At 37.6% G+C, this 27,872-nt stretch overlaps 3 protein-coding genes and 1 long non-coding RNA gene across 5 annotated transcripts; 2 read left to right on the top strand and 2 right to left on the bottom strand.

The window, feature by feature from the left end:
- Window positions 1–414: 414 nt before the first annotated feature.
- Window positions 415–8,884, bottom strand: LOC103696462 (ruvB-like protein 1). The gene is made up of 12 exons (XM_008778105.4): window positions 8,697–8,884; window positions 7,943–8,131; window positions 7,239–7,370; window positions 6,902–7,051; window positions 6,235–6,390; window positions 5,406–5,540; window positions 5,234–5,299; window positions 5,028–5,134; window positions 4,612–4,711; window positions 4,407–4,498; window positions 1,047–1,116; window positions 415–930 (listed from the first exon to the last, which is right to left on the bottom strand). The coding sequence occupies exons 1-12, from the start codon at window positions 8,790–8,792 to the stop codon at window positions 841–843; spliced, it is 1,383 nt and encodes a 460-aa protein (XP_008776327.1). The 5' UTR covers window positions 8,793–8,884; the 3' UTR covers window positions 415–840.
- Window positions 8,885–10,017: 1,133 nt separating this feature from the next.
- On the top strand, window positions 10,018–13,464 carry LOC103697796. Of its 2 annotated transcripts, XR_001878908.3 has the most exons (4): window positions 10,018–10,181; window positions 10,683–10,879; window positions 11,760–11,941; window positions 12,044–13,464. It is a non-coding gene; the product is annotated as an uncharacterized LOC103697796 (long non-coding RNA). The 2 variants fall into 2 exon arrangements; XR_003383426.2 differs by having other exon boundaries at window positions 11,760–13,464.
- A 6,715-nt stretch (window positions 13,465–20,179) lies between these two features.
- Window positions 20,180–21,774, top strand: LOC103696454 (protein SODIUM POTASSIUM ROOT DEFECTIVE 1-like). Its single transcript, XM_008778095.4, has 3 exons — window positions 20,180–20,971; window positions 21,080–21,155; window positions 21,294–21,774. The coding sequence occupies exons 1-3, from the start codon at window positions 20,261–20,263 to the stop codon at window positions 21,437–21,439; spliced, it is 933 nt and encodes a 310-aa protein (XP_008776317.2). The 5' UTR covers window positions 20,180–20,260; the 3' UTR covers window positions 21,440–21,774.
- A 1,844-nt stretch (window positions 21,775–23,618) lies between these two features.
- On the bottom strand, window positions 23,619–26,888 carry LOC103696446 (caffeoylshikimate esterase-like). Its single transcript, XM_008778082.3, has 9 exons — window positions 26,768–26,888; window positions 26,601–26,633; window positions 26,392–26,485; window positions 26,254–26,286; window positions 25,969–26,115; window positions 25,716–25,846; window positions 25,083–25,220; window positions 24,867–24,965; window positions 23,619–24,191 (listed from the first exon to the last, which is right to left on the bottom strand). The coding sequence occupies exons 1-9, from the start codon at window positions 26,768–26,770 to the stop codon at window positions 23,892–23,894; spliced, it is 978 nt and encodes a 325-aa protein (XP_008776304.2). The 5' UTR covers window positions 26,771–26,888; the 3' UTR covers window positions 23,619–23,891.
- Between the last annotated feature and the right edge of the window lie 984 nt (window positions 26,889–27,872).

Genomic DNA, 27,872 nt, shown 5'->3' with positions numbered 1-27,872 from the left:
TTAAAATAAAACAGCAAACAAAGCAAGGCACAGAGATAGAGACAGCCTTTTAAGAGCCCTACTAGCTCGCAAGAAGAAGCTCCTACTACTGACTATAATATTTTTTTCTTTTTAATTTATAAACATAGTACAGAAAGATATGCACTACTTGTTACAAGAAGATTATCCAACGACTGACTATAATATTTTTTTTATTTATAAACATCATACAGAAAGATACAAAATACTTGAATCTGGACCTGGTACGGCGAACAAAGAGGCACACAGAAAGATAGGTACCCTTCTAATATTTGAATCTGGACTAGTCAGTATGGATCATGTGTGCAATCTGTTTAACCATCTTGCCATCTCATAAAAGCTCATGAATTATTTGCTCCAGGCACAATCATCCATTGCATCACAAAGGCAGCAACGTATTGTTAACACAATAAGTAGCCATCTCAGAATGATAGCAATAAATCATACAGCAGACTGTGCCTCTCATTCTGAGAAACATGTTCAATACATGTAAAACCTCAATTGCAAGTCATCAACAAGAAATCCAAATTAAATCATGACGTTGCACCTTCAAACTATTGACATCAACCATCCCTTAAAACAAAGTCCCCAATAACCACGTTTTCTAATCCCTGTTTGACAAACAGCCTCATGGTTTCCACAATCACTAATAAGAAAATGAGAGCCACAAACGAGCCTTGGATCTGCATTAAAACAAAGACTCCAAGAAATACAAGTGGCATTAACTGAGTATGGCTCGATGAGTTTCAATTCTCCAATGTGCAGCGAGAGCCTCTGCTATTCAACTCATTTCAACAAAGAACCTAGCAGGCAGCTTGTCAATTAAGTTATGTATCTTTCTTGCTGTTCCTGAAGAAGCCTTCCAGAAGACTTTGCATCCAGATATAGAGCAGTTACTTCCTCGAGATCAGCCTGAAAATGATGTATTACAATATGAGTATTATAAGGAGGACAACCCGAAGTAAATCATTTTACCCAAGCAAAACAGAAAGAACTATTTTAACAAATAAATATTGAGACTAAAGTACCTTGCAAATCTTATCCCTTCCATTCGTCTTGGCCACAATGCTAGCAGGCGATAGCAGCTGAATAGCATGCCTGGAAAAGCAGGTGATGACTATAAGCCCAAGTTTCAAAACCCTAAAAAAGAGTTTCAGATGAAAATAATACAGAGAAATCCATGGGAATAGCAGAGTAGGTAACGGAAGCAGGCAGAGAGATGAAAGTATATGATCGCTTGACAATACATAACACGCATACATAGGATACTGCAATGTACTGAAAATTACAGTTTCACCTTTTGTTAATATTTTAATTTAATTCTCTGCCTCTCTCATAATCTAGAATGTATACTTAGCTGCATGACATTATACTAAACTTATTACCAGTAATGAGATGCCACCTCCAAATGTTAGATCTTCAACCTTGTCTGACAGGAGTTTTGGAAGAGAATTATAGTAGCAACAAGGATTCCACATGAATCATGAATATTTTGGCTGCAATTAGTAGACAGCGATGTTTCTATATTTACACCACTAAAATTTTGATCTGCATGGCATACACCTCAACATCTTCCATCCTTCCTCTATGGGCCACCACCATTAACTTCATCCAATTTGTCAAACCTAGCAAACTCGTCAAGAACATTCCTCAGAAATGCCAATAATCTATTGTTCCACACTTCCAACATGTTTATTTAGAATTTTAGCTTTCTAAAAGCACACTCATCCTCAAGGTTGCCAAAAGCAAAAGGCACCCTTTAGATGACAGGATCCCTGTATCGTCTAAGACGCATTAGAAACAAATACGATACCAATCTGAAAACAGTACAAGCATTATAAGATTAGTTATTCAAGTTTCAGCATCAATAATGTTACTTGCCTTGTATGCTAGATATCGTGTTTCACATCATTCAAAGCATGACATCAAAATACCACTTACCATATCATGTTTTTAAAAATAAACCACTGGGCAACCTTAAGCAGCTTTAAAATTCAAACACGACAGCAAAATACCACTTCCCAAAACATGCTTCATGTTTCAAAACAAAACAAAACACAAAATGGTAAATCATTGGACAACCTAGTAGCCCTTTATTTCTAAGAACTCCAACAGACCAAAATAACCCTCAAAGTAAAGCTAATAAAGATCTAAAAAATGGGCAAAAAAGAGATCTGAAGAATGCCGTGGGACAACACTGCTTGTCCCTAACCTTGACATACATATGCGCCACCATCGAGATGGTATTAAAATTCCTCTTCATATTTATGATCAACAAGGTTGGGACATAGTCTACAATGTGTCCGGAGTGATGTGAACTGGGAAAGGCTAATAAATGAGCCAATCAGAAGCACAAGATTATATAAGAAATTAGACCACATGAAGGCCATATATATATTATCAGAGACAGACATTCTCAAGCCCAACTGTACAAAACCCTATATTGTCCCCAATTCCACCGCAGTTCTCAAAAAAAATTTCATGATGTTGAGATTACCCTGATGCTACAAGAGAAAAGCCAATGGCTCCAAATACAAAATAGTTGACCACAGATATCATTTCTATCTCTAGGCTCAATCTGCCCATGCACATTGACAGTCAATCCTTCTTAACAAGCCCAGGCACATTATTGAGAAAGAAAGTAATTAATTGGAGGAAATACATTATGGGGCTAAAAATCCAAAGGGCAATAGAATTAGTACATATTTCTATTCTAGCACATGCTTGATAGAAGGTGACTTTCATTATGAAAATTCAAGTAAAACAGGTGCGTGATAAAGAAACATATAGAATTTTGACTGTGTGGTGAAGAAACCAATGCTTTATGGCTTGCTATTTTGTATATGGAAGAGAACAATCTCATTTCAACTGTACTTTCATTAACGGTGATGAGACCTATCCTTGATAGCTCAGAATTCTATTCGCCATCAGATACCAAGATGCACGTATGGAGATAGCATTTGATGAAATTGATTTGAACTAATTTCTGAACATTGTTGGCACGATCCTAGGTACCAATAGGTTCAATTCTGCATTCTTCTGAGAAATCCAGAATTGCTATTAAAAAGATATGATGGTGCATTTTGAACAAATGTACCATAGGAATTGGTAGATGGGATCACAAATTAGTTTCCAAAAACTGATGCATTATAGACCCAATTAGTCATTCTTCATGTCCTTGGAAGGCTGTCCCTAAAATTCTCACCCAAAAGTGACAACAGAATTTGCTGTTCCACCCTTTTAAAAAGTTCTCATAAGAGATGGGCCTGTTTCTAACTGGGCATTTAAAACAAATAAATATGTCCAACAAACAAAAAAGAAGCAACTTAAGAATGGTGTCTTTCATCTTTTTGGATAAAGCTTAAGATAAAGTGTAGTGGAGCATGGTTACTTGCTTTTTAGAATGGTAAGACACTGTGAATCTTAAACAAATTCTTGCATGAATCACTAAATCATAATGTTACAAAGGCAACATATCAACGTGACTGTTCTCTTCATAATTCCTTACTATTTTAAGGGGAGTTCGTTAGTAGTTTCGCCTTGAGCTCCAAATTTTATTAAGCTAAAATCTAGCATTCTGACAAAACCTGTTAAAAGATTCGTCCAAAAAAAAACAATTGGGAAGGCAAGATCGTGCCTCACTAAAAGAAATTTCTACATAGGTAAATGTCTAAAATTTATCCAAATATACCAGAAAATAATATTCTTTGTGATATTTATTATTAAGTCCAGCAATCAGATTAAAAAATCAGAGCAACTCATCTCTATAATCTTCATAGACAAGCTGTCATTTGCAATAAAAAAAAGTGACATCTGCAAGTTTGTTTTGGTTTGTGTTCATGATTGATGCATGTTTTTGCATGTTTAGAAAGGATGAGGTATATACATGGGAGAAAGTGGTATAACCTAATTAAAATAACAACACTGCTCACTCTATATCTCCTCCCAAAAACACATGGAAAATGCATATTGCATGTGAGAAAAACAGTAAGCTAACTACATATACCAGCACGAGCATAAAATAATTACGTGATGCTACATGAAAATTTGATGGTGCACTGCATAGTTCATGATCAGAAAGGGAAGCAAATACACAAAGTTTCTAAGCATATCGAGATGTACACTTGAGTTCATGGGACTACATGTAAACAAAACCCAGAAGCTGTGGCATCTCCTTATAATTAATTGCATGAAACTACATGATGCAAACATGTAAATTGCATAAGCATGTCAAGAGTTGCAAGCCCAATGAACATTTTGCAATTATGCCATTATTAAAACAAGTTTACGTAGATATCATTTGTAATTTCAGAAGTCTGAATAATAAATGAATTTAGAAAAACACTGAAAGACAACATACTAGGAGACACAACAAGTGAAAAACAGACCTTAAAGATGTTTGTTGTCCAATCTCTCCTAGGTAAGCTAGACTTTCTTCATCAATATCAAGCTCTTCAACTTGCGCTCGGATTGCTAGTATCTGCTCCACGCCAACAGGCAAAAAAAAAAAGAATAAAAAAAATGAAATCTTCACAAAATTGACTGAAGAAAACTAATTTTCTAGAAAAACAGTCAAAGAGTGACATTTAGAACCTGAATCATTTCAGTGGGACCATAAGTTTCTGTCCGTATAATTACCAGACGATCTAGCAAATCTACTGGTATGCCGTGCGGACTGGTCATATCAGTTCCTCTGAGCAGAAGAACAAAAAGTGGAATAACTAAATTTGGAAAAACACAAATACAAACATGTAATGATAGCATGATAGGAAAGCAGTTTTCCATAACCAACAAGTGGCATCACAACCATGTTAATGACATGCAGTTTGACTCAGCGACAAAATCTAACAAATAGGTTTTGTGATTTGACAAAGTCCTACAGACAACTACTACCGTCCCACAGTCATAATTTTTTTTTTAATAGTAGATGAAAATAAGATAAAGAAACAACAATATACATTGAATGTTTAGAACTTTCATCTACTGTAATGGTGTTTCCAATGCCATACCTTACATTGCAAATTCCTCTGTTCGTTGCGAATATCACAATTGGTGATATTGAGCTCTCTAAAGCACGATTAAGGTAAGAAAAGCATTCAACGTCGAGCATGTGCACCTGCAAAAAAAGTTGGAGACAGTAAAGGACTAAAGGTAGACTAAACAGCTCAGCCATATATGAATTGGATGAGATGTGAATTTTAAAGAGGAAAGCTACCTCATCAATAAAAAGGACACCAGGGACAAGCTCTGCTATTCCTTCATCAATGTACCTATTAACAACCTGCCAGAAATGCAACTTTCATTGAAACTACGCATACCAGGCACCTGCAATTTGTGTCCATATTAAAGTTTTGATGAATATTCTCCAAATATATTTAATACAGAACCTTATTTATCTCCTGCCGTAGTTTGTCAGTAATCTCAGTTTTCCGAGGTTTCATCATCTGGCCCATAAGGGACAATATGTCCTGTCCTCCTTGTGGGCGAGCATTTGCAGCATCAAGGTCATGCAGTGTGACATCCTATAATTTTTTTTTTTAAGAAAAAAAGCAGAAAAATAGTTGCTTTTCTGATTATTATCCATGTCAACAGAGCCATTCAAAAAATAGACAACATTTCAAATGGTTTTTGATATGAAAATAGTTTCATACAAAGCCAACAAACCATATAATAAATTCAACTTCCAAAAATAATCTAATCATTAAAAAAAATAAGTAAGAAAAAGGAGAAATTATTGCAACTTTGAATTATATGTATACACTTGTCAAACAGGTTCAAACATCCAAAATTATGTAAGCTAGCATACCATACTATTTAGAAAATGGTCATTCTGATGGCATCAACTTGATCTTACAAATCAAAGTAAAATAAATAACATGAGCTCCAGGAATGGAAACAGTGTCCTCTCCAACAAGATTAGAATAAATTGTTATAATTCCAATAACATATGCAAGACATGGCAACTGCAAATATATTCAACCTAACCATCAGAACATTAAGAAAGATATTCTACTTTTCAAGAATGTAATGTTCCTCTAATTTCATTTAAGATTTAAATTTTCTAGACAATTCGATGTATAATATTACATATATTTTCAAATGACATGTACTATAAGTTTAAAATAGAAAGAAGCATTCAACAATTAATTTTGTTATTTAAACTTCATATCCTATATGCCACAAGAGAACAGACTCTAAAATTTACTGATAAGGTACCTGAACTATCTCCTTTTTCTTATGGACTTCTCCTTTAGGGAGTGGAACATATTCTTCTGCTTCAAGATCATATTCTGTAGCAAAAGCATCGCATCTACCTACTCTCTTCACTGCACCACTATTTGCTTCAATGTAAATAACATCACCTACAGCAACCTGCAGCTCGTATTAGTAAGTTTAATAATGACAACAGCCAAAATAACTAAATATTACATTTGAATTCGAAAGAAATCATGTGAGCCAAACAGGAATAGACATAGCATCAAAAGTCATTCCAGAAATCATGTACAACCCAGCTTGAAGATACATATGATACCATTCAAAAAAGTCTGATACAAAGGCACATTTACCATGCAGATTATATACATGAGTCTGCAGATAACTAAAGGATGTACTCTGTTAACACAGTTCCCATAGTCAGTAACCTGATAGACTTTATATCATTTACAGCACTAGAATGTGTATAAATAGCAGGATTCTTTTCAGAAACTGGTCATTTTCATATACTAACAATAGAAGGCATCAAATGGAAAAAATTAATGGCCCTACCCTACCAAAAGGAAGCAGAAATAAGTGAGAAGTTGAGAAGCTAGTTTGGCGGCATAAACTTGTGATCTCTGCTTCAAATATTGCAAAAGGAGACTTCAAATAATAAAACAAGCACTACCTTTTCCTTAATTAAAGCATCATAAATAGTCGGATCCAACTTCAGTTGCTTGGTTCCTTTGACAGTCTTTAACCCAACGATTACATGACTAATGGCTTTTCCATAACCACCAGTTGTGCTCTCAGTTTCTTCTGGGGAGAGTTCGGTCACCTATAACAGGAGACATTTGCAATACCAAAGATGTGAGCAAGCCAAATGAAAGAATTCTCAGAATATATTTAAAATGTATTGGCAAAATGTAATCATAAATATCAGGTGATCCCAGCTGCATCATCCAAGGATAGAAGGACAAAACTGCAACTCAGTTCAGGAGAAAACAAGCAAAACTAAAACTTACTTCTCCTTCATAAACTTCCTTGTTTTCCTTAATACGCAAACCAATAGACCTCCTGAAATTCTCCATAAGCACCTCAGTTTTCTTCACCTCTGACGAGTATACCTCTGATCCAACCATGGGACAGAAGGGTACCTAGAACTCAATTTAAACTCAATCTTATTACGACAACAAATGGGCCATGAAGACATTAAGTGCCAATCAAATTGATAAAATCAAAATCCAGAAGGAAAAAAAAAATCCTCAGAAACCAGAAAGGATACTTCATATTCCATCCCCCTAAAAAACTGCAGCATGTTGAGCAGAATGAAGATTATGGTATACTGTTAACTAATACAAAGGCATTCAGTATTATCTATCAGATATGATCAGATCAGCAACAATGTTATAATGTTAACCAAAAACGAAACAGAATGTTAAACAGAGTGCAATCCGCAAACTTATGAATGCAAACATCATGATGAAACCACTTAATGGAGACACACTGGAAAAAAAGGATGCAATTATTCACAGACCATTTGATGAAGTTACTCAGTCAGAAGTTTTATGTTTTTATTTAAGTAGGTTACCATATACGAAACATCTTTAAAGATTAAGACACTATCAAAGTATATAAAATGGTTTGTCTAGCAAAACTTTTTTACAGTCAGGATCCAAAAGCAAACCCATGGGGAAAAAAGAACAAGCAATCAAGAGATGAAATGCACCTTGCTTCCAAGTTCCTGAGATACGCCAAGAGCCAGAGCAGTCTTCCCGGTGCTTGGAGGCCCAGCAAGCAGAAGAGCCCGCCCAGCCATCTTCTTCTGCCGTATCATATCAACGACAAGACCAGCTGCCTCTCTCGCAGCCACCTGCCCTACAAACCCAGCAGCCATAGGAATCGCAGTTCCATTCACCTGCCATTCTCAAACACACATCAACAAACAAAAACATCACAATTTCCCCTTTCTTGAAGAACCAAAATCAAACAGTTGGACCAAAAAAAACATTCAAACAATTAAGATTACAATAAACTCAAGTTTCCAAAACTCCAGTAAACCGTGAAATCGAAGAAACATTGAAGTGTTCCTTTTCGGCAAGAAAGAAGAGAAAATCCCAGCGTGAAAAGAATACCGACAATCACGTCGACCGATTTCAAGCAAAGATTGTCCTACATGCAAGATTATAATAATCCCTAGGACTCCGTCGAACCGTGAAAAATCAAAGAAAGGGTAAAGTCTTCCCTTTGGGGAAATAAAAAAGAATTTTGCTGACAATCGCATTTACAATCAAGATTGCAATGTCTGCAAGGTTTGAGAAACCCCTAAATCTCCATTGGACCGTGAAATCAAAGAAATACGGTTAAGCTCACATAACATAACTAAAACCCAAAACCCTAGAAACTAGAAACCCATCAACCATTACGAGAAGAAGAAAAAGATGAGGAGAGAGAGAGGAGACAGGAGAAAGAGAGAAAAATACGTCGAGACCGAGGCCTTTAATGTGGGTGTGGGTGGCGATCCGCTGCTTCTTGGAGGCCGATTGGACCTCCTCTATTCTCATCGTCGTTGTGCTCATGGCGCCCACCCCTTTGTCCTCCCTGGCGCGCGTGGTTTAAAGCCTTCGAAGCCCGGGGTCTGGTCACCGGCTGGAACGTTAAAATCCCAGTCCCGAAGTTTCTATCGGAAACCCTACTAATTTTGAGAGCGGCGCCCCTTCGCTGCTTGGTCTCGCCCCTACTTACAAAAGCTGTGTACGTGTCAACTCTCTATACTATATAATTGGTATAGAGCTGTTCTATGGTAAACAGCAAAGTGCTCGCTACCGATCACTACCGTAAAAATATAAGGCTTCTTTGGTTTGCAAAAAGTATTTTTCTTTATAAAAATATGATTTTTTTGAAGCATATTTCTGAAAAAAGAATATCTGAGAAAATACTTTTGGCATATTTAGTTGACAATGGAAAAGTGACAGATTTACAGAGTATTAATATTTGATTGACCATCCACTTTTCTGAAAAAATTATATATAATTTCTATTATACTTTTAATAAAAATTAGATCTTTAATGCTATTTTAATGCTGAATGGCTTTTTGGAAAAAAAATAAAAATAGAGTAATTTCTGGCTCACGGAAAAGTAACTTTTTCATGTTTCTTATGAAAAAGACATTCTCATGAAATGTGAGAATCATATTCCTATGGAAATACAACTTTTCCATATCTTTTCTTTGAAAACTTCAACCAAATAAGAGGCATCTTATTACTTTTCCGCTAACCACACTTTTTTCCCTTCCTTTTCAGCGAACCTCGTGCTTTTCAGGTCATGCATATATATTGTGAGGCGAATAGAGTTATTGATTTGATCATTTTATTTGTTGTCCAACATTGAGATCTTTTAAAGTCGGCATGATTTTGTTCCTCTACCATAGTATTTTTTTTTATTAATTTAGTTGGCTATGCTCATGCTAGTTTTTTTTTTTTTTTTTTTTGGGTAAAAACGGCAGTTCATATAACTCTAACTTGAGTACATCCAGCCATATCAAAAGAAAGTAAAGATAACAACGGAGTGGGACTATCAGCTGCTGAAGTCCAAAGAAACTCTCCGGAATGCCTAGCTACGTAAGAGGCGACCCAGTCAGCAGCTCTGTTCGCCTCCCGATACACATGTGTAGCATGAAAATCACCCATCTTCTGAACCAGCCTTCTAGTCTCACGGATGAGTGGGTGACCATCACCCAACCTATCCACCCCCGGATGCTCATGCTAGCTTAGTGGCGGCAGACGGTAACAAAATAAATAAATAAATAACAAACAGCTGGTTCCAATGATAAACGAAAGCATTAAGCCTTTCGAACCCATAACGGTACGCGGTTAGAGCAAAAAATTGGTCGATCGACAGAACATGATGTTTTCTTCGGCAAAGACTACAGAAACGTTGCCTCTGTTCGTACTCGTTTGACCTCCCAGGTATCGCTCTTTTATTTCTCCTTCCTTCTTAGGAGTTCATGTGCTCCATTCTTCGTTCTCATTAAGCTAATATAGTTGGTTTGTTATATACTGTATTCTTTTTTCGACGCTTGGACTTCATGTTTGCAATTTGGCCGTCGCGAGCTGAGATCTTTTAGTCCCTCTTTCTTCCACCTTTTTTCCATACGTTCTTCTTAACTTGATTGAAGTTGATCTCTCGCCGTGATAGCATGATGCAGACATTATGTTCGATACCATGTCCAAGTGACTTTGTCTCATTCATATAAGGAGATTAATAGAGTCATGAGTGAGAAAAAGAAAGAAAGAGGTGTTTTTTTATTACCGTGACTTAAAAAGTTGCGATTTCTGACGTGCTTGTCTTGTTACTTAGCTATAGTTTTTCTCTTTGATTTGAGATTTGTTCTTCCTTTGTGATTTGAATTTATGCTTTCCGGGTTTTCAGGTGTCCTAAGGTTGATCGATTTTCTTTTTCTGTATCAGAAGAAGAAGTTTGCAGGGGCTCTCCGGAGCCAAATGTCTCAGAGTCTGAAGGGATTGGAAATGGGTTGCCAGGCCAAGGCGGGACTTGTCCTCCCAGCAACAGGTGATCATGTTGAAGAAGTGGTTGATGCAATCAAGGTTGGGCAAGTTATTGCAGTGCTGACCAACACCCTGTATGGATTTGCTTGTGATGCATGGTAAGTGATTTTAGGTTTTCTTTCAACTTCTGTGACTTCAATTTCTTACTTCTTTATTTTCTTGGTATTGATATGTGAGGACACATGTGGACATATATTAATCCATATTGGCTATGCATTGGATAGATCTTGGGTACTTATTTAGGGCTAAGAGATTCAAATAATACCTTACGGCCAGTCTTATCTTGAGTTGTTACAATTAGAATTAGAGCGGATCTGGCCAATGGTCTGCGTGGACTAGGAGATACTGCAGCACAGGCCTATTAAGGTTGACCACAGGTTGATCGTGTTGTTTGTAATTAGATTGTGGTATTTATCATTGGATTTGAATGTATTTGAACCCTTAGCCTGGCAAAGAGAGAAGAGTATATGAGGATCCGTCCAAATGTATGTTTAGTCTCACATCAGCTATGCACCGGATAAATTTTGGATGCTTATACGAAGTTAAGGAATCCAAATAAAATTATCCGGCTTGCCTTTTTGGATGAGGTCATGGATTGTTACATGCTACTTTCGAAATCATGCATGAACCATTATCACGTCAACTTTATTGTCATTGCATTTTTTTTTGTTTCTTAACTAGTGTTTTGGAAGATTTTTCTGTCCTTTATTTTCGTTCATTTTCTTCCATTTTCCATTTTTGTGCCTCTATATTAATGGTGGTTTAAACATTTTGACATTGTTCACCAAATTTTTGTCTTTATGATATAATTAGATTCTGAATATATCACCTATGTCTTCATCTCTTGAACATTTCATAGAATAAGTGAACCTTTCTTTTCAACAACGAGGGGAAAGAACTACTTTCATTTGCAAATTGTACATCAAGATACATTACTAAGCACTATTTCTATACTAAAGTCAAGTTATATCCTTCCAGGAAACATTATCTGACTGTCCTCAAGTTGATTGCCATCCTATACACTCTGATGAAACAGAATCAGGGTCTTCTGTAAGCTCCAAAGAGGTTGGGCAACCAAGTCCCGTCGCCTTGCTTGAGCTACCATCAGAAGAGAAAGTCCAGTTTGGGATGTTTCAAGAGGGCCAGTGCAGAACTTAAGGGTAGTTGGGGAAAAAAATAAAGATATTGTATTTCATTCATTCCATAACAATCATTCTTTTGTTCACATGTTCTACCCTTTACAATTCACTTTCTTGTTGCAGAGCTCCAAATTCAGCTTCAATTTCTGCAGCTGGAGTCAGTTGATGCATATGCAAAGAGATCAGAGCTGCTCGTATCAGGTGATGTGGATATTAGAGGAGATTGTCACTCCCTTCAACAGGCAGGAGATACCCTACAAGAACTCAGGGATGAAGAGGACAGAGACTTCTAATACCTACTTGACTTTCTCATTGATTCTGGCATTCATGCTGCCAGGCAGGACAGGCTTTACAGTTCATGCTACTGTCCAGAATATCCAGTAGGCCCAGGCATGTTTAAAAAGCTTGAAAAGAAGTACAACAAGCTGGTGGCATGGTCAAGATCAGAGAAAAGGCTGTTTTTGATCTTATAAACAACATTCTTGCTGAGATCCTGGCCCCATGCATGGATCTGCACCCATGGGTGAAGTCCAACAGAAGGATCAGGCCCACATGGGGCTGTGAGGGGCTAGTTGAGAAGTTATGGCAGATATTGGTTAAACAGCGGAAAGAACTGGATGTAGGTAATCCGGAGGAGAAGGTCCTGGATTTTAAGTGGTTAGAATGAGGAGATGATGGCGATGTGGGAAGGGAGATTGAGAAAATGTTGAAGGAGGACCTTTTGGAAGAACTTGTTTCAGAGTTCATTAGGTTAGCTTTTGGAAGAAAATATATTTGGCAACTACATGCTCCTGTCTAGATGATCACCGCCCGAAATAGAAATAGGAAGTTTCATATATTCAGGAATGTCTTGTGGGCTTTGATCTGGCCATGTTCTGGTCTAATGGGTATCATCTACGGCCATCAAAGTTCAGAAGGTTGTTATAAGTCGTGTGTCATCATCTTCCGTTTGCTGAAGAGCTTAACCCCACTAGCAGGTGTTAATGCATCTTCTTCAGTACAATTACCAAAGAAAAGCACTTGTTACTTCTGGGTTTAGCATCGAACTGGTGAAGCATCGCATACCCATCTTATGCAGGTGGTGTGTGATTTAGCTGATAGCTGTCTTTGTTGGTCTGCCCTGATACCTCACACCAAAAGCAATTTTCAGCAGTGGTGAGAATTTTTGGTGGTTCAAGAGATGGATATGACTGTGAATGTGTGCCTCATTATGGTTGGTCTAAACACAATCATTCGGAGCCAAATATGAAATGCCTTAAATCCTAAGTCTCTGACTGTGGTATCTCACAATAGTGAAGCATGACAAAAGAAATGCATGGAGTAGTGAAATAAAAAATGAAATGATGAGGATGGAGAACTAGCAAGACAAAAGGAGCCCATATTGAAGAAAAAAATTGTATAATTTCGTTATTTTATGTCCAGCAATTTTAAGTTGGCTAAAGTTTGTCTGTTTTTGTCCCTGTGCAGTGGGCTAGGTAGCTTGAGTTTAATGTATCCGGATGCAGAACACTTGTGCTACATGAAATTAGCCTTGCTTTGAAATATAGTCTGCTTTCTTTTTTTTTATAATGCATAATGGTATCCATTTTTTGCTGTTAACCTAATTATAAATTGCTTGGAGATGTCCAAAGAGTTCTGATGACATTCCAAGAGATGTAGTGATGGTTACTGCTATCTTTCATCTGAGAACATTGCTCCAGTGATGCAGAAATCTTGCACAAAAAGCTCACACAGCTGACTCTCCTGTCACTCATATCAAGTACTGGGTGTGAGAGGAGGAATCATAGATTCACACATCAGCTTTATGATTATTTTTTTTTTTTGGTGCTATATTTTTGTGTTACTTCAGCCTCCATCTTCATGTAATGGTATAGAATTTTCTGTGTGCGCGCAATGGCGGCCAACAACAGCACCAGCTTTCTGAAGTCTCAAGAGATCCTCCTCATTGGTCTCATCATATGTCGACAATAACCACAAACAATTATAAAAACTCATGCAGAGTATTGACTAAACCAATTGTTCAGAAATAATCCAAATTTTACCAATAAAAAGATTGTGACAATTTGAAAAATAGGCTCTGGGACATGCTAGACTTTATATGTTAGCTTAACAATGGCAGGCCGTTGAGCATTTCACAATGATATCAAAAAAGAATGCATACCCACCAAGATCAGGAGAAGACCCGAGACTTCACTATTTGTGCTACCTGAGGATTTTTGACTTGGATGTCACGCAATGCCATCCTGGGTAGATGGAGTTGCTGCGTTGAGTGAACCTGAACTTCCTGTGTTTCTTATCAATGGAGCCTGGCTCCTCAGGTATAATAATCCAACATTGACTTCAAACAGATTTGGATGAAGCTTTGGGCCCAGCCCTACCTTATCTTTTCATCGAAAATTCTAAAATTATAGGCCATTATGCCCATTTTGATAGGGTTCATCTAGCCTCGTGGTTGAGCCACTGCACATGAATACCCTGTTAGATCCCAGGTAGGTGACTTGTTTGATATTCTCTAACTTTTTGAAAGAAACTTGGATTTTTCAACAAAAAATTTTCATATGCCAAATATCATACGCAATTTCCATGCATTATTCAAAAATTATTCGACATCATGTGAAAGATGCGTTATCGCTTGATGTTGCTGTTTGTTGTTCATATTGTTGGTGATGTTGCTGCTAATGTTTGTTGCAATTGCTTCCGACATGTTTCTTTTCGTGTAATCAACAAATAAGTACATGAATGGTTTGACAACTATGCTTTTTATTTTAAATTTTCGCAATCTTTTGAATCCTGAATCTTTGATCAGTGTTGATCATATAGGAATGTTTAACTTATGAGTGTGGTTACAAGTCCATCCTACTTTTCTTGCAACCCAAAGGAAAGTGTAAGGACCACTATCTTCATATGAATCAAGACAACTAGAGCTTCTATTGGAAGTGTTGAAATCAATTAGACCAATAAGAGTTGCAAATGTGCTAATATGAAAGTCACAAATAATGAAAATTCATCTTTTAGCACATTGCCAATGTGCCTATGTGCTACTCATTAGATGCTCATTTTCAAGAAGTATTTAGTTCAACTCGAAGATACATCTCAAGCTAAAAGGTTGGCCGGCAAATCTCCTATATCTTTGGACGATGTGGCGCCGAAAAAGAAAGACAAAATCATCCATAAGAAGAGCATGGGATCAATTCATCATCGTGCTTTGTTGGCATATTTGGTTAAAAAGAAATACTCGAATTTTCCTAGGGAAGAAATGTTCCATCAATGCAACCTTCCACAAGATTCTTTGAACCTTCCAACACTGGCAAAATCTATCTAATGAGATAGGGAACGAGAGTCTTCAGGTGCTACTGAGCTATCTTGCTCCTCTTATGTAAAATTTTGATGTTTGGTCTCTTGTAATCACTTCCTCCCCTCTTGTAAATATTTTCACTTATAAATAAACTAAGGGAAGTTGCCACTTCATTTTCCCCTCAAAAATGTCCATCTTACTTTCCGCAAAGAAACCGTAAGGGGACCATTTTATTATGTACGTATAAAGTGTGCATATGTCCCATTGGGTCTATGTCAGAAATGTCTTTATGGTTTCTTAACATATTTAGTGAGATAATTGCTCTAAAGGTAAGCATATTATCAGATAGGATCTTCAAGAAAACCAAAGGGGGTTCATTCTCTAGAAAAAATAATCAAATAGAATATATTTTTGTCTGAGACTAATCTCACAAGCATGCTTGGATATCATCATGAGACACTAGCCACCCAATGAGGAAAAAGGCAGGCCTAATGCGTTTAATATATCACCAGCCGCCTATCATAAGAAATAAGATCAATATGGGACCAAGGGGATCCACCAGCACAGGCCTAGTGTCTTAATATTGAAGATGTTTTTGGACCCTACCAACCACATCAGGGACATTCTCTATGGAATTCATTAACATCCTGGGCATTCTTATTTGTCAAAAGGCAATACAAGCTTTGTCGCAAGAGATAAATATCTTAAAGCATTTCGTACTCCAATATCCAAATCCATGCTGACTTGGGCCTTCTTTGGTCTTCATCCAAGGGTGAACAGGTCCTGTCTAAAGACCTACCTTTTAATATTCTAGATTCGTCCTTCTACAAAGCTTTCTTCCAAGTGGCTGTTTTAATGAAAATTGGAACCCTCTCTAAATCACAGCTGAAGTTTAATCCCTTTAGGTAATTAGAGGTTTTTCTTTTGGAGAGAAAGGTGAGTAGGAGGTTAGTTTTTTTATCTTCTAATGGCTGTGCTTCATGTTTTCTTGTTCTTGAAGACTAGAATACATGATGTTAGGTGATCAAAGTGGAAGAGACTACTTGTCGAACTGACAGCCTTTGAAACAAGAGGCAGGAAGAAGGGAGAGGGATAGAAAGGTCCAAGGTGGTGGCTTGCTGTAGTTGCCTATATAAAAAGATTTAAAGAACCTTTATATTTTCCAATTAAATAAATTGTCCTGTAAGAGTGATCTAGGTTATTTCTCTCGATCAGAATGAAGTGAACTAGATAAATAAACTTAGGATGTTTATTTCGAAGACTTATGGATCGCTTCAAAGCATGATTCAGCTGAAACAGTGGTTCACTTTGGTAGAATAATTTGTTTCTAAAAGCCGTTCCTTTTCGCAGTGGCACTGTTTAATTAGTAACTATTTGTTTCTCAAAAGTTTCAACTATTACAAACCCCACCATAATGACAAAAATTGATTTCCAGAGTGCTTGCAGCCCATTCCGAGCATGCTGAAGATTCTGGAGAACGTCTCATTTACTCAACCTTCCAACCTTTATATGCTCTCTCCCTGGCCTACTGACAAACTCAAATCCAAAAGTTAGCAGTCCATGCATAATTAACAAGCCAAAAGACTAGTTGATATCTTTTCAAGTCAGTTCTAGGCCTTGCCTTTAATCGCCCGCCGATCATCGGTAAAAGAATTAGCAAGGTTACATCTCGGAAAGCTCACGGTCCGAGAGAAGAATGTTCTTAATAAGCAACTTGGAGTGCTTCAAGAATTTAGTACAGCACCTGCCATCAAATGGATGGCTGTAGCAAGCATTGAGGAATCCTAAGAAAGAAAAGGAAAAGAGAGATGAAGATGAATGGATATCTTTGTACAGGTGGCTACATAGAGGGAGGGGTTCCATGATCCATCCATGGAAGCTACACGAGTGTGATGGCTCACCTAGTGCGGAATCTTGTGATGGAGACTTGCTACCGGTGCCAAGGCGTATAAAGGAAGGGAAAAAGAAGTTGGAAGAAGCATCAGATGCTATCCAGTTTATGGACGGCAGTGTGAGAAATAATGGAGAGGAAAAGCAGCCCACCGTCTCTCCTCCTTTCTAGACCATAGTCCATAGCTGCATGTAGAAGAATTCTTCCTCCCATTCCCTGCTATTTTTCTAAAATACTACCGAGTGAGAATTTAATGATCATGTTGTTTTCCGACAAATTATTCTCTCTTTTTATAGAGAACCAGATCAAAAGTACTTGTGGATGAAAAATTGATAAAAGATACTGTCTGATCGTATGTTGCCAGATAAACAATTCAGTAAAATTACATGCTGTAAAATAAAAGAATACTGGTGTGCCATGTCGATTTGTTTTTTTCGTGAGAGATGGAGATGTTTGTGTAACAAAAATTTGTCACTAATATATACACAATTACATGTGTATGCAAGTCAGAAAACAAGCATGGAAGAGGTCGAAGCTACCGCTAAATAAATAATAAGTTGATTGACTTATGTAAAAATCACAAATAACTGATTAAAACTATATGAACATGATGAGAGTTTTTTCATGTCCAAAATTACCATACTTCTGGTGCATCTCTCTCTCTCTCTCTCTCTCTCTCTCTCTCTCTCTCTCTCTCTCTCTCTCTCTCTCTCTCTCTCTGTGAGTTTCTGAATCCTTACCTTGGCCCCATTTCCAATAGGTAGGTGATCATTCACTTCCATGATGCAGGCTACCCTGTCTCCTTTGTTCTGTTTCCTGCTATATTTTTTGGGTAAACAACCTATTTTTCTTTTCCGGATCAAAGTTTTCTTTTGTTTCATGGTCCACATGCATGCACGGGAAGGGATTACTACATAATGTCATGTCAGGTGTTTATAACAAGCTGGTATTTATATAATATCATGCATCCTATAAGCAAATAAAAGTTGACAGGTTGCTGTGGATTGGCAGTCGTTATCAAGCTCACATGACAATCCGAAATTCTTGACCATCCAATGAGGTTTTCTTAGTTAAACATAGACTTAATTTCCTCAAAAACAGTAACACCTTGATGTGATTCACACTAACCCATGATGAATCTAGGCACCAAAAAGACTAGTTTTAGCTTTAGGCCCAGGTTTTTGGGTAGTTGAGGTCAGGTTCAAGGCCACGTTCGCTTAGATTAGCTCCAACTCTAGAACTATTTGTCATGATGAAGTAGTAATATGACATTGATTAAGTGGTATTTAATTCAAAAGGTGCATTTTGATATATCTCAAAGGCGGTTAGCTAAGATATTAAACTATCGAAGGATATGGCCAATGCCATCCATATCGAATCTGATGATCCTTCTGAATCAATATTTATTGGAATTAACATACCTGCTTATAACAGAATAAATATTTTTGTGAAGTAGTCAGCCTTAACTGGCATTTCAAACCATGGTCGGTCTACCTAAGTTAAAAACAAAGCATCTGTCAAATATTAAATACATTGGTAATGGCAATTTTCTGCACAGCAACTGATAGCAAAACAATGTTATATATCTTGGAAATATTTCATATATATTAATTAAAAAAGAACTATGAAGGAAGTGTCTCACTTCCTCCATCTTACATCTCAAAAAAAACAAAAGATAGAAAACTAGCAAGCTCAATGTGAGAGAAGTGAGACCATGGTAGTAAAGCAGTGCACGCCCCCTTCTGAACTATACATATATATATTAATTTATCCCTTGGATTTTGCTCTGCTATAAGCCTGAAATCACGTGAAGCCAGGCCTTGTATCATGTGGAACAAAGAACCGGTGATTATTTATTGAAGCCACTGCTGGGAAAAGTCAGATCTTGCCAGCTTGCTGAGAAGAGCTCTGCTCTGTAGTCTGTAATTAGCTGTTAAGCGGTCTCCACAGAATTATCTAATTCAAAACAGAGAGTTAATCACAGTTTAATCTCTTTAAAGTCGCAGGCAAAGAGATCCCTTGGTTTGCAGTATCCACAGACCCCAAGCAACACTCTGATCTCATCGAGGGACCACAGAATTGATGGCTCCATTAATGAGGGGATGCCATTGTGATGATCTGATGAACAAGATCGGGGAAGTATTCCTTCGAATCATAAGAAAAGTTCGAGACAAAAGACCGCAAAATTTTATTCTTCAGCCTTGGGCTAATCCTACCCCATTTGCTGGATTTTGTAGACCTCAATTATTTCAAAATAAAGAACAGTTCAAGCAACGGTCACTGGAAGAACAACTTCGATGAATATTGTAACAAAAAAAGGACAGTCACAAGAGAGTTTCGCAACGATAAGACGAATTGCTCTCTAAAATATACTTAAAACCAAGATTTTGGAATTTGGTCGAAGTATAAAAAAATCAGAGGAAGAGTAAAGTAGTAGGTTTTGCATCAATGTAGGCTAGAAATAGATGATGGTGTGTATGGCCTAACCAACCTATTCGATTAACAATATTCAATAATGGTGCAAGAAATACTAGAGAAGGAAGAGAGGTAGGTCTAGATCGAGGAAGAAAGTCATTAAAGTTGGCATAAAATGAGAAGCAGTTGATGTTAACATCCATGATTTGGGGATAATGAGATCGATGACAACATGTTGAGGTCGCAATTATAGCGGCAGCATGGCCGAAAGAAGATGATTATATTATCTTAAGCTTACTATACTGAGGTCAATGTTAGCCTTTAATGATCACTCTTATCCAACCCAATTCAGGTGGAGCTTCTTTTGTGGGACAAGCTCACAACCCCCCTCATGTTATTACTCTTTCCACACTTGCTGTTCTCCACTCATAATAACACAATCAGAAATTCATCATTAAATCCGACTCTTAGAATGTATAAAGTATTTTTCTGATTTTAGTTTTTCAGTATGACAAGTGCTTTGTTTTTCAACTCCTTTTCAACTTGGACAGCGAACATTGTTGTAGTTAGCTTAGTCTCACCTAGTGTCTGCAGACTCCCCTTTCTCACCACCTCTCTCTTTCTGCAAGCTTATAAGCACATCAAAGTAAGCTCACTTAAGAAGTCTCTCTCTCTCTCTCTCTCTCTTCCCCTCCCTCCCCCTCCCCCTACCACAACTAATGCTAGTTCGCGTTAAGCCATGGCTCCTTTGCTCTTCAAGGAAATGAAAGGAGTTAGCTTCTCTTGTGCATCCCCGGCATCCGCCGCGGTATGCACAAGCATAGACCGCCGGTCCATGGTCCGGCCAAGCATTGGGAGAGCGCTTGATCGCCACTCGCCTCATATACGAGACTCGCGGAGAGCAAAAGCTATGCTTAATCCAATGTCTCAGGCCCCCTCTAAGTCCAAATCCTACAAGCAGAAGAGCAGGAAGAGCTCAGACAAACAAGTTGAACTAATTAGCCCTGCAGGTTCTTCTCGGTATCTGCTAAATGATACTCCCTTCTTGGACGTGTTTCCTGATTTGGAGGACCCAGTTCCTCCTCTTCTCCCAGTAGAACCGGCAAGGCTTCTGACTTCCAAGGGAGAGGAGTCAGCTGCTGCAAGGCTGCCTTCTTCCAAGAGAGATGATTCAGCTGGTTCGTGGCCATCTTCTTTCAAGACGGATGATTCAACTTTTGTGAGGCCATCTTCTTCTAAGGTTGATGATTACTCTGTCGTCTTAAGGCCATCTTCTTTTATGGGAGATGATTCAGATGTTTTCAGGCCATCTTCTTTTAAGGCAGATGAGTCAGCTGTTTTCAGGCCACCTTCTTTTAAGGCAGATGATGCAGCTGTTTCAAGGCCATCTGCTATTAGGGGAGACGAGTCAGCTGTTTCAACACCCTCTTCTACTAGACCACAAGATCAGGTTTGAATTGAAGTATTTCTTCCTTTTTCTCAATGTTGCTGTTGCTGTTGTTGCTGCTGCTGTATCTTGTTAAGAGTTAAAATGTTTTAACTTTGGTTATCTTCTTAGGTTGTGGTATTGCGGGTATCTTTGCATTGCAAGGGTTGTGAAGGGAAAGTAAGGAAGCACATCTCCAAGATGGCAGGTGAGATTTCTTAAGCTATTTGAGTCGAGCCATGGTTTGATCAATTGAAGACTTCTAATTCATCTCATTTTACCTTTCTGAATAACTTGGAGATCTCCCTCTTGTGGTTTAATTTGCTAATTACTTATCTTCGAGCAGGCGTGACATCCTTCAACATCGACTTTGCCACGAAGAAGGTGACGGTGATCGGAGATGTCACGCCACTGGGTGTTCTGAACAGCATCTCGAAGGTGAAGAATGCGCAATTCTGGCCATCACCATCACGATCATCAGCTTCGCCTTAAACCAGATTAGCATTTCTTAGGAGCTTGTAAATTATATAAGATGTTTGGAAAGGAGGAATATATGCAGTGCATCATATGCTGCGTGGGCCACCAGCAAGGAAGTTCGACGTCGGTGCATCAGAAAAGAGGAGACTAGCTTTGGTTCTTCTCTTCATCATTTTCCTGTAAGGTGGCCTAATTAGCCTTCTCCTTTTCTTCCTATCTTTTTCTTCTGAAATCCATGTTGAGCTGTGTAGTCTTCTTGGGTGGTGCACTTTGTACTAGAAGTGAGTGCTGGTCTGGGCATTTGTACTATAAATAAATAAAATCCTATCTCCTTCAGGTGAGCTTTGATATTTTCCTTATATTAAAGATTTAATTAAAAAAAACATACCTATACTTGAATCAGTGCCTTTAGAAGGCATATCTAAAAATGATCATGGACAAATAGAATGAACAAAGGTGGTTTGCAAGCAGTGAAGGAACCATATATTAAAGCTGCATTAACTCTTGTTTGCTGAGGTGAGGTTGCCACACAAATAAGTTTGGATCCTTAATGACTTGAATATCCCTTTTTCTCCCTTCTCACATTATGAGTTCTATTATACTGGAGAGAATCAATACATCACCCCAAAGCAATTATTCGCTATGTGTATGAGTGGATTGAGAAGGATTAGGAGTAAGCTGTGCGACCGTTGTTGCAGTACAAATGTTGCTACCTTAGCTGGATGACATGGACGTCTGAATTTGCTGAACTAGATGGCAAATTTGGGCACCTTTAATCTATGTCAAAAAAAAAAAAATGCTGCGTTTAATTTGAGTACTATATCCCTTTACATAAATATACTTCGGCTCTCATGAAAATTTAGAGATCAACAGGTGCTCCATCCTTTACATAAATATACTATTTCCTGACTTTCTAAAAGGCTTCCATTTCCACCACCCATACCACTTCTGAAATCGGGCAAGGTGCTCCATCCTTGCCTTCTCTTTTCCGAGCGTCAATCAACAGGTCTTGTAGCTGAGACTTTACAGGATACCAGATGCTGGAATTCCGGCTTACAGCAGCTTTCACTAAGATTTCACTCTTCTAAAGCTATAGATAGGACAGAGGCCATTGAATCATCTTCCTTACTTCTCACTCCACTGCTCTACAAGTTTACTAACTACGATTTGTAACAGTTATTATCTCTTCAACCCAATAACAATCTATAATTTGTTTATGAGTTATGAAACTTTTAGAGCATTGTTACCTGTTTCAATCAGTGGCTAACATGCATGCCAAGGAGCCATCAGGCCATAGTTTGGGAAAGGGTGGAAGAGATTTTATGGGGGAAAGTGGATGTTAATTTGATCGACCTGACGGGCAAAGTTACCTCTTCACTTGGGAAATGAAAGGACCTCAGCTCCTCACGGCATCAACAAAAACATACTTGGGAAATTACAAACTTTAGACCTTAGGCATCTGTTCCTTCCTTAACCCATTCAGCTTCCTCGTCTCTTTTTTTTTTTTGATGTGGACTCTCTGACCGTGAGAACCCATGTGGACGTGTGTTTAGTCCTACATCGGTTATTCATCAAGAAAATCTTGGATACTTATACAGAACCAAAGAACACAACAAATACCTTCTGGCTAGCTTTTTTTAGCGAGGTTCTGAGTTGTTACAAATAATATCAGAATGAACTTGGCCCATAGCCTATATGGATTAGATGACACTGCAGTATGTGTTCATGGAGGTTGACTACGAGTCGATCGTAGTGTTTGTGATAGATTTGAATGGATTGAAACCCTTAGCTTGACAAGGACGTATGTCAGGGCTTGAACGGAAAAAGTATTTAAGGAACTGTACGGGCGTTTGTTTAGTCTTACATCGGTTATTCATCGAGAAAATCTTACGTATTTATACAGAACTAAAGAATAAAAAAAAAAAAAAACCTTTTGGCTAGTCATTTTGGGTGAGATCTTGAGTTGTTGCAAAACTATATATATATATAACAAATTTCATAATTTATCCTGTCATATTTTTTAAATTTTATTTTACAAGAATCATTAAAAACATAACAGATTTTAAAACAAATACTACTGTAATAACATGCCCGACCCGTTTAATCAAGTATAAAATAGAGATCACATTTAAAGTTAATAAAGTAATTATAACTTTACCAAAGGTCAGAAAACATACTTTGAAGCATCAGATTCTAGATTGTGACAGATGTCATTGTTCATATGATCCAATAAAACAAATTGATCATCAGAGTGTCCAAAGGACCTTTACTTTTCCAAAGCAATATACAATCCCATCACCATCTCTCCATTTTAGAAAATGCCATATAAAAGTTGCTTGAAGCTTGCTTATATTGCTATAATCATCATCAAACAAACAAAATTCTGCCTAAAAAACCACATCAAATGTAGGTGAACACCATTTCCATGAATCATAACCATCCAACCACCATCACATATGCTGGACCTCTATTTATTAGGCATCTTCTTAGCTTGCATCTCCGGAATATGTTCATCATGCTTTGATTTTTGCTTCATTTCAGATCTTGTGTCTCCTAGAGGTGTCCTCTCATCTAGCCAGGCCACAATGTCGGAAAACACAAGTTCAATATTTTCAAGTGGTTCACCAGAGGTGAGAGCATGCCACATTTCAGGGTATAGCTTGAATGTTTTATCCTTGCTTGAGGCTGATTCATAGAGCAATTTGCTCACCGATGGGTCGGTCACGATATCGTCTCCACCATGCACAACCAAGAATGGCAGCGAAACCTATCAACATAGAGATGATGCAGGTAGTAACATGAAATTGAAGTTCAGATGGTGAAATAATGACTACAAATGGACTCATCTTCGGATTTGCAATGGCTTACAATCAAAGCCTTTGACTAGTCCTAATCATCTCCATGCATACAATTTCATGATGACCATACAATAAGGGAACTTTCTCATCGAATGATCTCGGCGTATGTCATTGATTAAGCAAGAAAACCTCATCGGTAGATGTAAATAGTAAAACATCACTTTTTTAATGAGACTAATTACAAAAATTAGTCTTCCTTCAAAGAAAATTATAAAGTTGGTCTACTCTTGTAAGTATTTGTTGTCGCACTATTATTTGTCATAGATCAAGAGATCGTCATGAAGGAGCTAAATGCAAGGATAAGAAGCTACATGACTATTATGCGCACAAAAGCAAAGCAAATAAATTTTGATGCCGAAAAACCCCATTCATACTTATATTGCAGAAACATGTGCATACGTGGCTTAAGCCTTATTAATTCCCATCAGCCTATTGAGCCAAAACATTATGCTGACACAATGACATTTAATGAAGCTGGTCAGACATCAATCCTTAGGGAAGGAAAATGAGCTAATTAAGCCTAAAGAAAAAGGAATAAATAAGTAATTGAGCAAAGATTATGTTGATCAGAAGAAAGATATTACCTGGTTTAGGTTCTTTTCAATGTCTAAGCTGACCATGAGAAGCTCATAGGCGGTCTTCAAGCGGGGTTTTCCCTTGTAGCAGTAAGGATTAGAGCGAATCTACCAAATTAACATGATTCATTCATGAACAATTAGAGCAACTACTCATTGTAAAAAAAAAAAAAGAGATAAAAGTTCCAAAAGAATGATATGTTGTGGATCTCCAAGTGTGTTTACCTCCTCTCTTTTTTCAGGATTTTTGAAGGCAGCATCAATAATATCCTGCGTGGGGACTACTTTCCACGTCGGTATGATGTTGCACAACTTCTTCAAAATACTGACTACGATCGGTCGAGGCTTCATCTCATCAGCAATCTAGAATAAAATAATAAATTAAGAAACTAACCAAATAAACAATTCTAATTAGTTATCGTTTATATTTTTTATGTAAAAATTAAAATAAATCACTTTGCAATGGTGTCGGACTCAAGGGCCTATCATCTTAGACACCATCGCAACATCTTGATGCAGTATCATTTATATCATAGTATAGTATACCGGCCTGAATCGGACGATACAAAACATAACATACCGTACCAATTTAGTATCCAATACAGATGACGTACTAAGCATCGGTATGCCAAAAAAAATTTATAACATACCATACCGATATTGTCCTAGTATGGCATCTGTATAAGGTCCAGTACCGAGATAGCGAATATTGATTTATATTAAGACATGATACTTAGCTATATATACTGTGTTCGACCAGAAAAAAATGAAAAAATAAAGCAATATATTCTAAGCTTCGTGAGAAGGTGAGGGAAAGAAAAAGATTAAAAAAAAAAAGAAGGATGGAAGACCGAAGACCTTGCACATGGGAGCAACCAAAATGGCACCATTCCAATAGGTTGGCTCTTTCCTGTGGAGGAGAAGGACCACTGCTCCTCCCATGGACTCGCCAAGAAGAAACCTTTGCTTCTTCTTGTTCTCCTGCCTCTCTGAAAAATTTCAAAGAAATGGAAGACTATAACCTCAAGAAAACTGGATATAAACATGCATGACCTCATGATCTTAAAAGAGACAACACCACTTGGTAGCCAAAAAAAAAAGGAGTTCATACCACAAACGCTCATAAAATAGTTGGAGCAACTGTCGACGAGTGCATTAAAGCTTGGTATGTATCCTTGCAATCCAGAAGATTTCCCATGACCTTCGTAGTCTAGTCCATAAACTGCATGACCTGCCTTTGCCAGGCGAGTTCCAGTATCTATTTCATGAAAAATTAATACTCCATTACGAATTATATTCACTTTAAATTTTATATGAAAAAAGAGCATAACATCTGTATTTAGATTCAAAAATGTAGAAGAGAAGCATAACATATCTAGATTCGGTGCATGATTACCTCTCATAGATATGCTGCACTCCATTCCATATCCTAGCAAATTCCACCCACGAAACCAAAACATATAGATTTAGAAAGGTGACAGATCAACAAGGTTTTGATTACATACATGAAACCGAAACTTATGAATTTATATACCGTGGCATAAAAAGATCAAGGCTTTCGGGTTTCTGTTCTCCGGCAGCCATCTGCATGCAAAGAGCTTCAATCCATGGGGATTCGTTATAAATTCCTGAAATCACATGCACATAGAAAAAGTAAAGAAAATAGAAATTATAAATAACACCCCGAGATAATCACCTAGATGTTACTCAAAAAATTTAAGACTCTGATAGCTAAAGGCTAACCTCTTCATATCCGATATTCTCGTTGTCCTGAGCCTGCAAAAATTTATAATAGCATGTTTTTTTTTTAATTAAAAAAGGAGAACCGTGCACAATATTCAAGCAGCAGGGAAGGAGGAAGAGAGACAGAGAGAGAGAGGAGGGTGCTGTGTTAGCATAAGCGAACGTACCATGAGAAGAACGAGTAGACAAGAATATGGAATTGTTTGGTGGAGACGAAAAGGAGAAGGGAGTGTGGAGGATTTATGGGGAGAGATTGCAACCAAGAAGTAATGGGATTTAGTTCTTATTCCTTGTCCCTTTAAATAATGAGATGAGATGTATGCATCTGTGGTTTTAAATCTGTGGTCGTCATAGGTATATGAGCGTGCAGGTTGAATCTCGAGTTAACCAGACTCAAGCCAGGCAACTAACCAATTCTACCCCTTTCTTCGCTCAATTTGATCTAAAACCAAATTTAGCTCAAATTTCTTCGAATTTAACTCAACCCTTGCTCAAAACAAGCTGGCATATCCCCAGTTTAATCTGATCTAATCGGATTAACTTCTGCCTGTCTAGATTTTTATCTAAGTGATGCTTGGATAAAAATGAATTAAAGTGGATATGTTGCACTCGTGTCAATTGCCATGATTTCAAGATTGGTTGGTCGTGTCCCGTTCCATCCTGCTTGTTTTGAGCCCAATGCTGGTGACCAGTCATTTGAATGCCCATATATTTTGACTTCCATGGATTGGTTTTGGATCAAACGTTTGGACTTGTACGAGGATCTGGCTGGGGTGAGGTGAATCTAGTCAAAGCGACAGCCCAATCCCAGCACCGACGCGGCTCTCCTAAACTTATGCACGGCTCTTTCTATTCTTTCTTATGCACGGCTCTCCTAAACTTATGCACGGCTCTTTCTATTCTTGCTTATGCATAAATGTCTATACACATTCATTTATTTATCTATTTTTGAGAGCAACAGTCAGTGAGAATATAATATCATCCACCAATTCTAGTTGAACCGAAAAATAACATTCAAACTTAAAACCTCTTCTTCTTATGTGAAGGACGAGCAAGACCAGCCAATTTATGTTCGTCTCGTTTGGTTCACGAAAAAAGAAGGATGAAAAATATGGTCAACAAAAAAGTAATAAGATATGTTTTGTTTGGTTGGAGTTTTTAAAGGAGAGATATAGAAAAATTGTATTCCCATAAAAATATGATTCCCATATTTTAGAAAAAAGTATTTCTCATGAAAAACATGAGAAAATACTTTCCCATGAGGTGGAAATC

Source organism: Phoenix dactylifera, chromosome 12 (assembly GCF_009389715.1).
Source record: "Phoenix dactylifera cultivar Barhee BC4 chromosome 12, palm_55x_up_171113_PBpolish2nd_filt_p, whole genome shotgun sequence".
In the NCBI taxonomy this organism is placed as follows: domain Eukaryota; kingdom Viridiplantae; phylum Streptophyta; class Magnoliopsida; order Arecales; family Arecaceae; genus Phoenix; species Phoenix dactylifera.
The sequence above is the reverse complement of the archived record's forward strand: the minus strand, read 5'-3'. Positions and strand labels throughout refer to the sequence as shown.

Coding starts and splice junctions, on each gene's coding strand:
- LOC103696462 (XM_008778105.4), bottom strand. CDS start 8,792: ATGAGCACAACGACGATGAGAATAGAGGAGGTCCAATCGGCCTCCAAG. Junction 5,541..6,234: donor AGAAAAAGGAGATAGTTCAG/GTACCTTATCAG, acceptor AAAAAATTATAG/GATGTCACACTGCATGACCT. Junction 5,135..5,233: donor GTGTCCTTTTTATTGATGAG/GTAGCTTTCCTC, acceptor CTTTTTTTGCAG/GTGCACATGCTCGACGTTGA.
- LOC103696454 (XM_008778095.4), top strand. CDS start 20,261: ATGGCTCCTTTGCTCTTCAAGGAAATGAAAGGAGTTAGCTTCTCTTGT. Junction 20,972..21,079: donor CTACTAGACCACAAGATCAG/GTTTGAATTGAA, acceptor TTATCTTCTTAG/GTTGTGGTATTGCGGGTATC. Junction 21,156..21,293: donor GCACATCTCCAAGATGGCAG/GTGAGATTTCTT, acceptor ATCTTCGAGCAG/GCGTGACATCCTTCAACATC.
- LOC103696446 (XM_008778082.3), bottom strand. Junction 26,486..26,600: donor AGAATATCGGATATGAAGAG/GTTAGCCTTTAG, acceptor ATGTGATTTCAG/GAATTTATAACGAATCCCCA. Junction 24,966..25,082: donor ATCCTGAAAAAAGAGAGGAG/GTAAACACACTT, acceptor TTAATTTGGTAG/ATTCGCTCTAATCCTTACTG.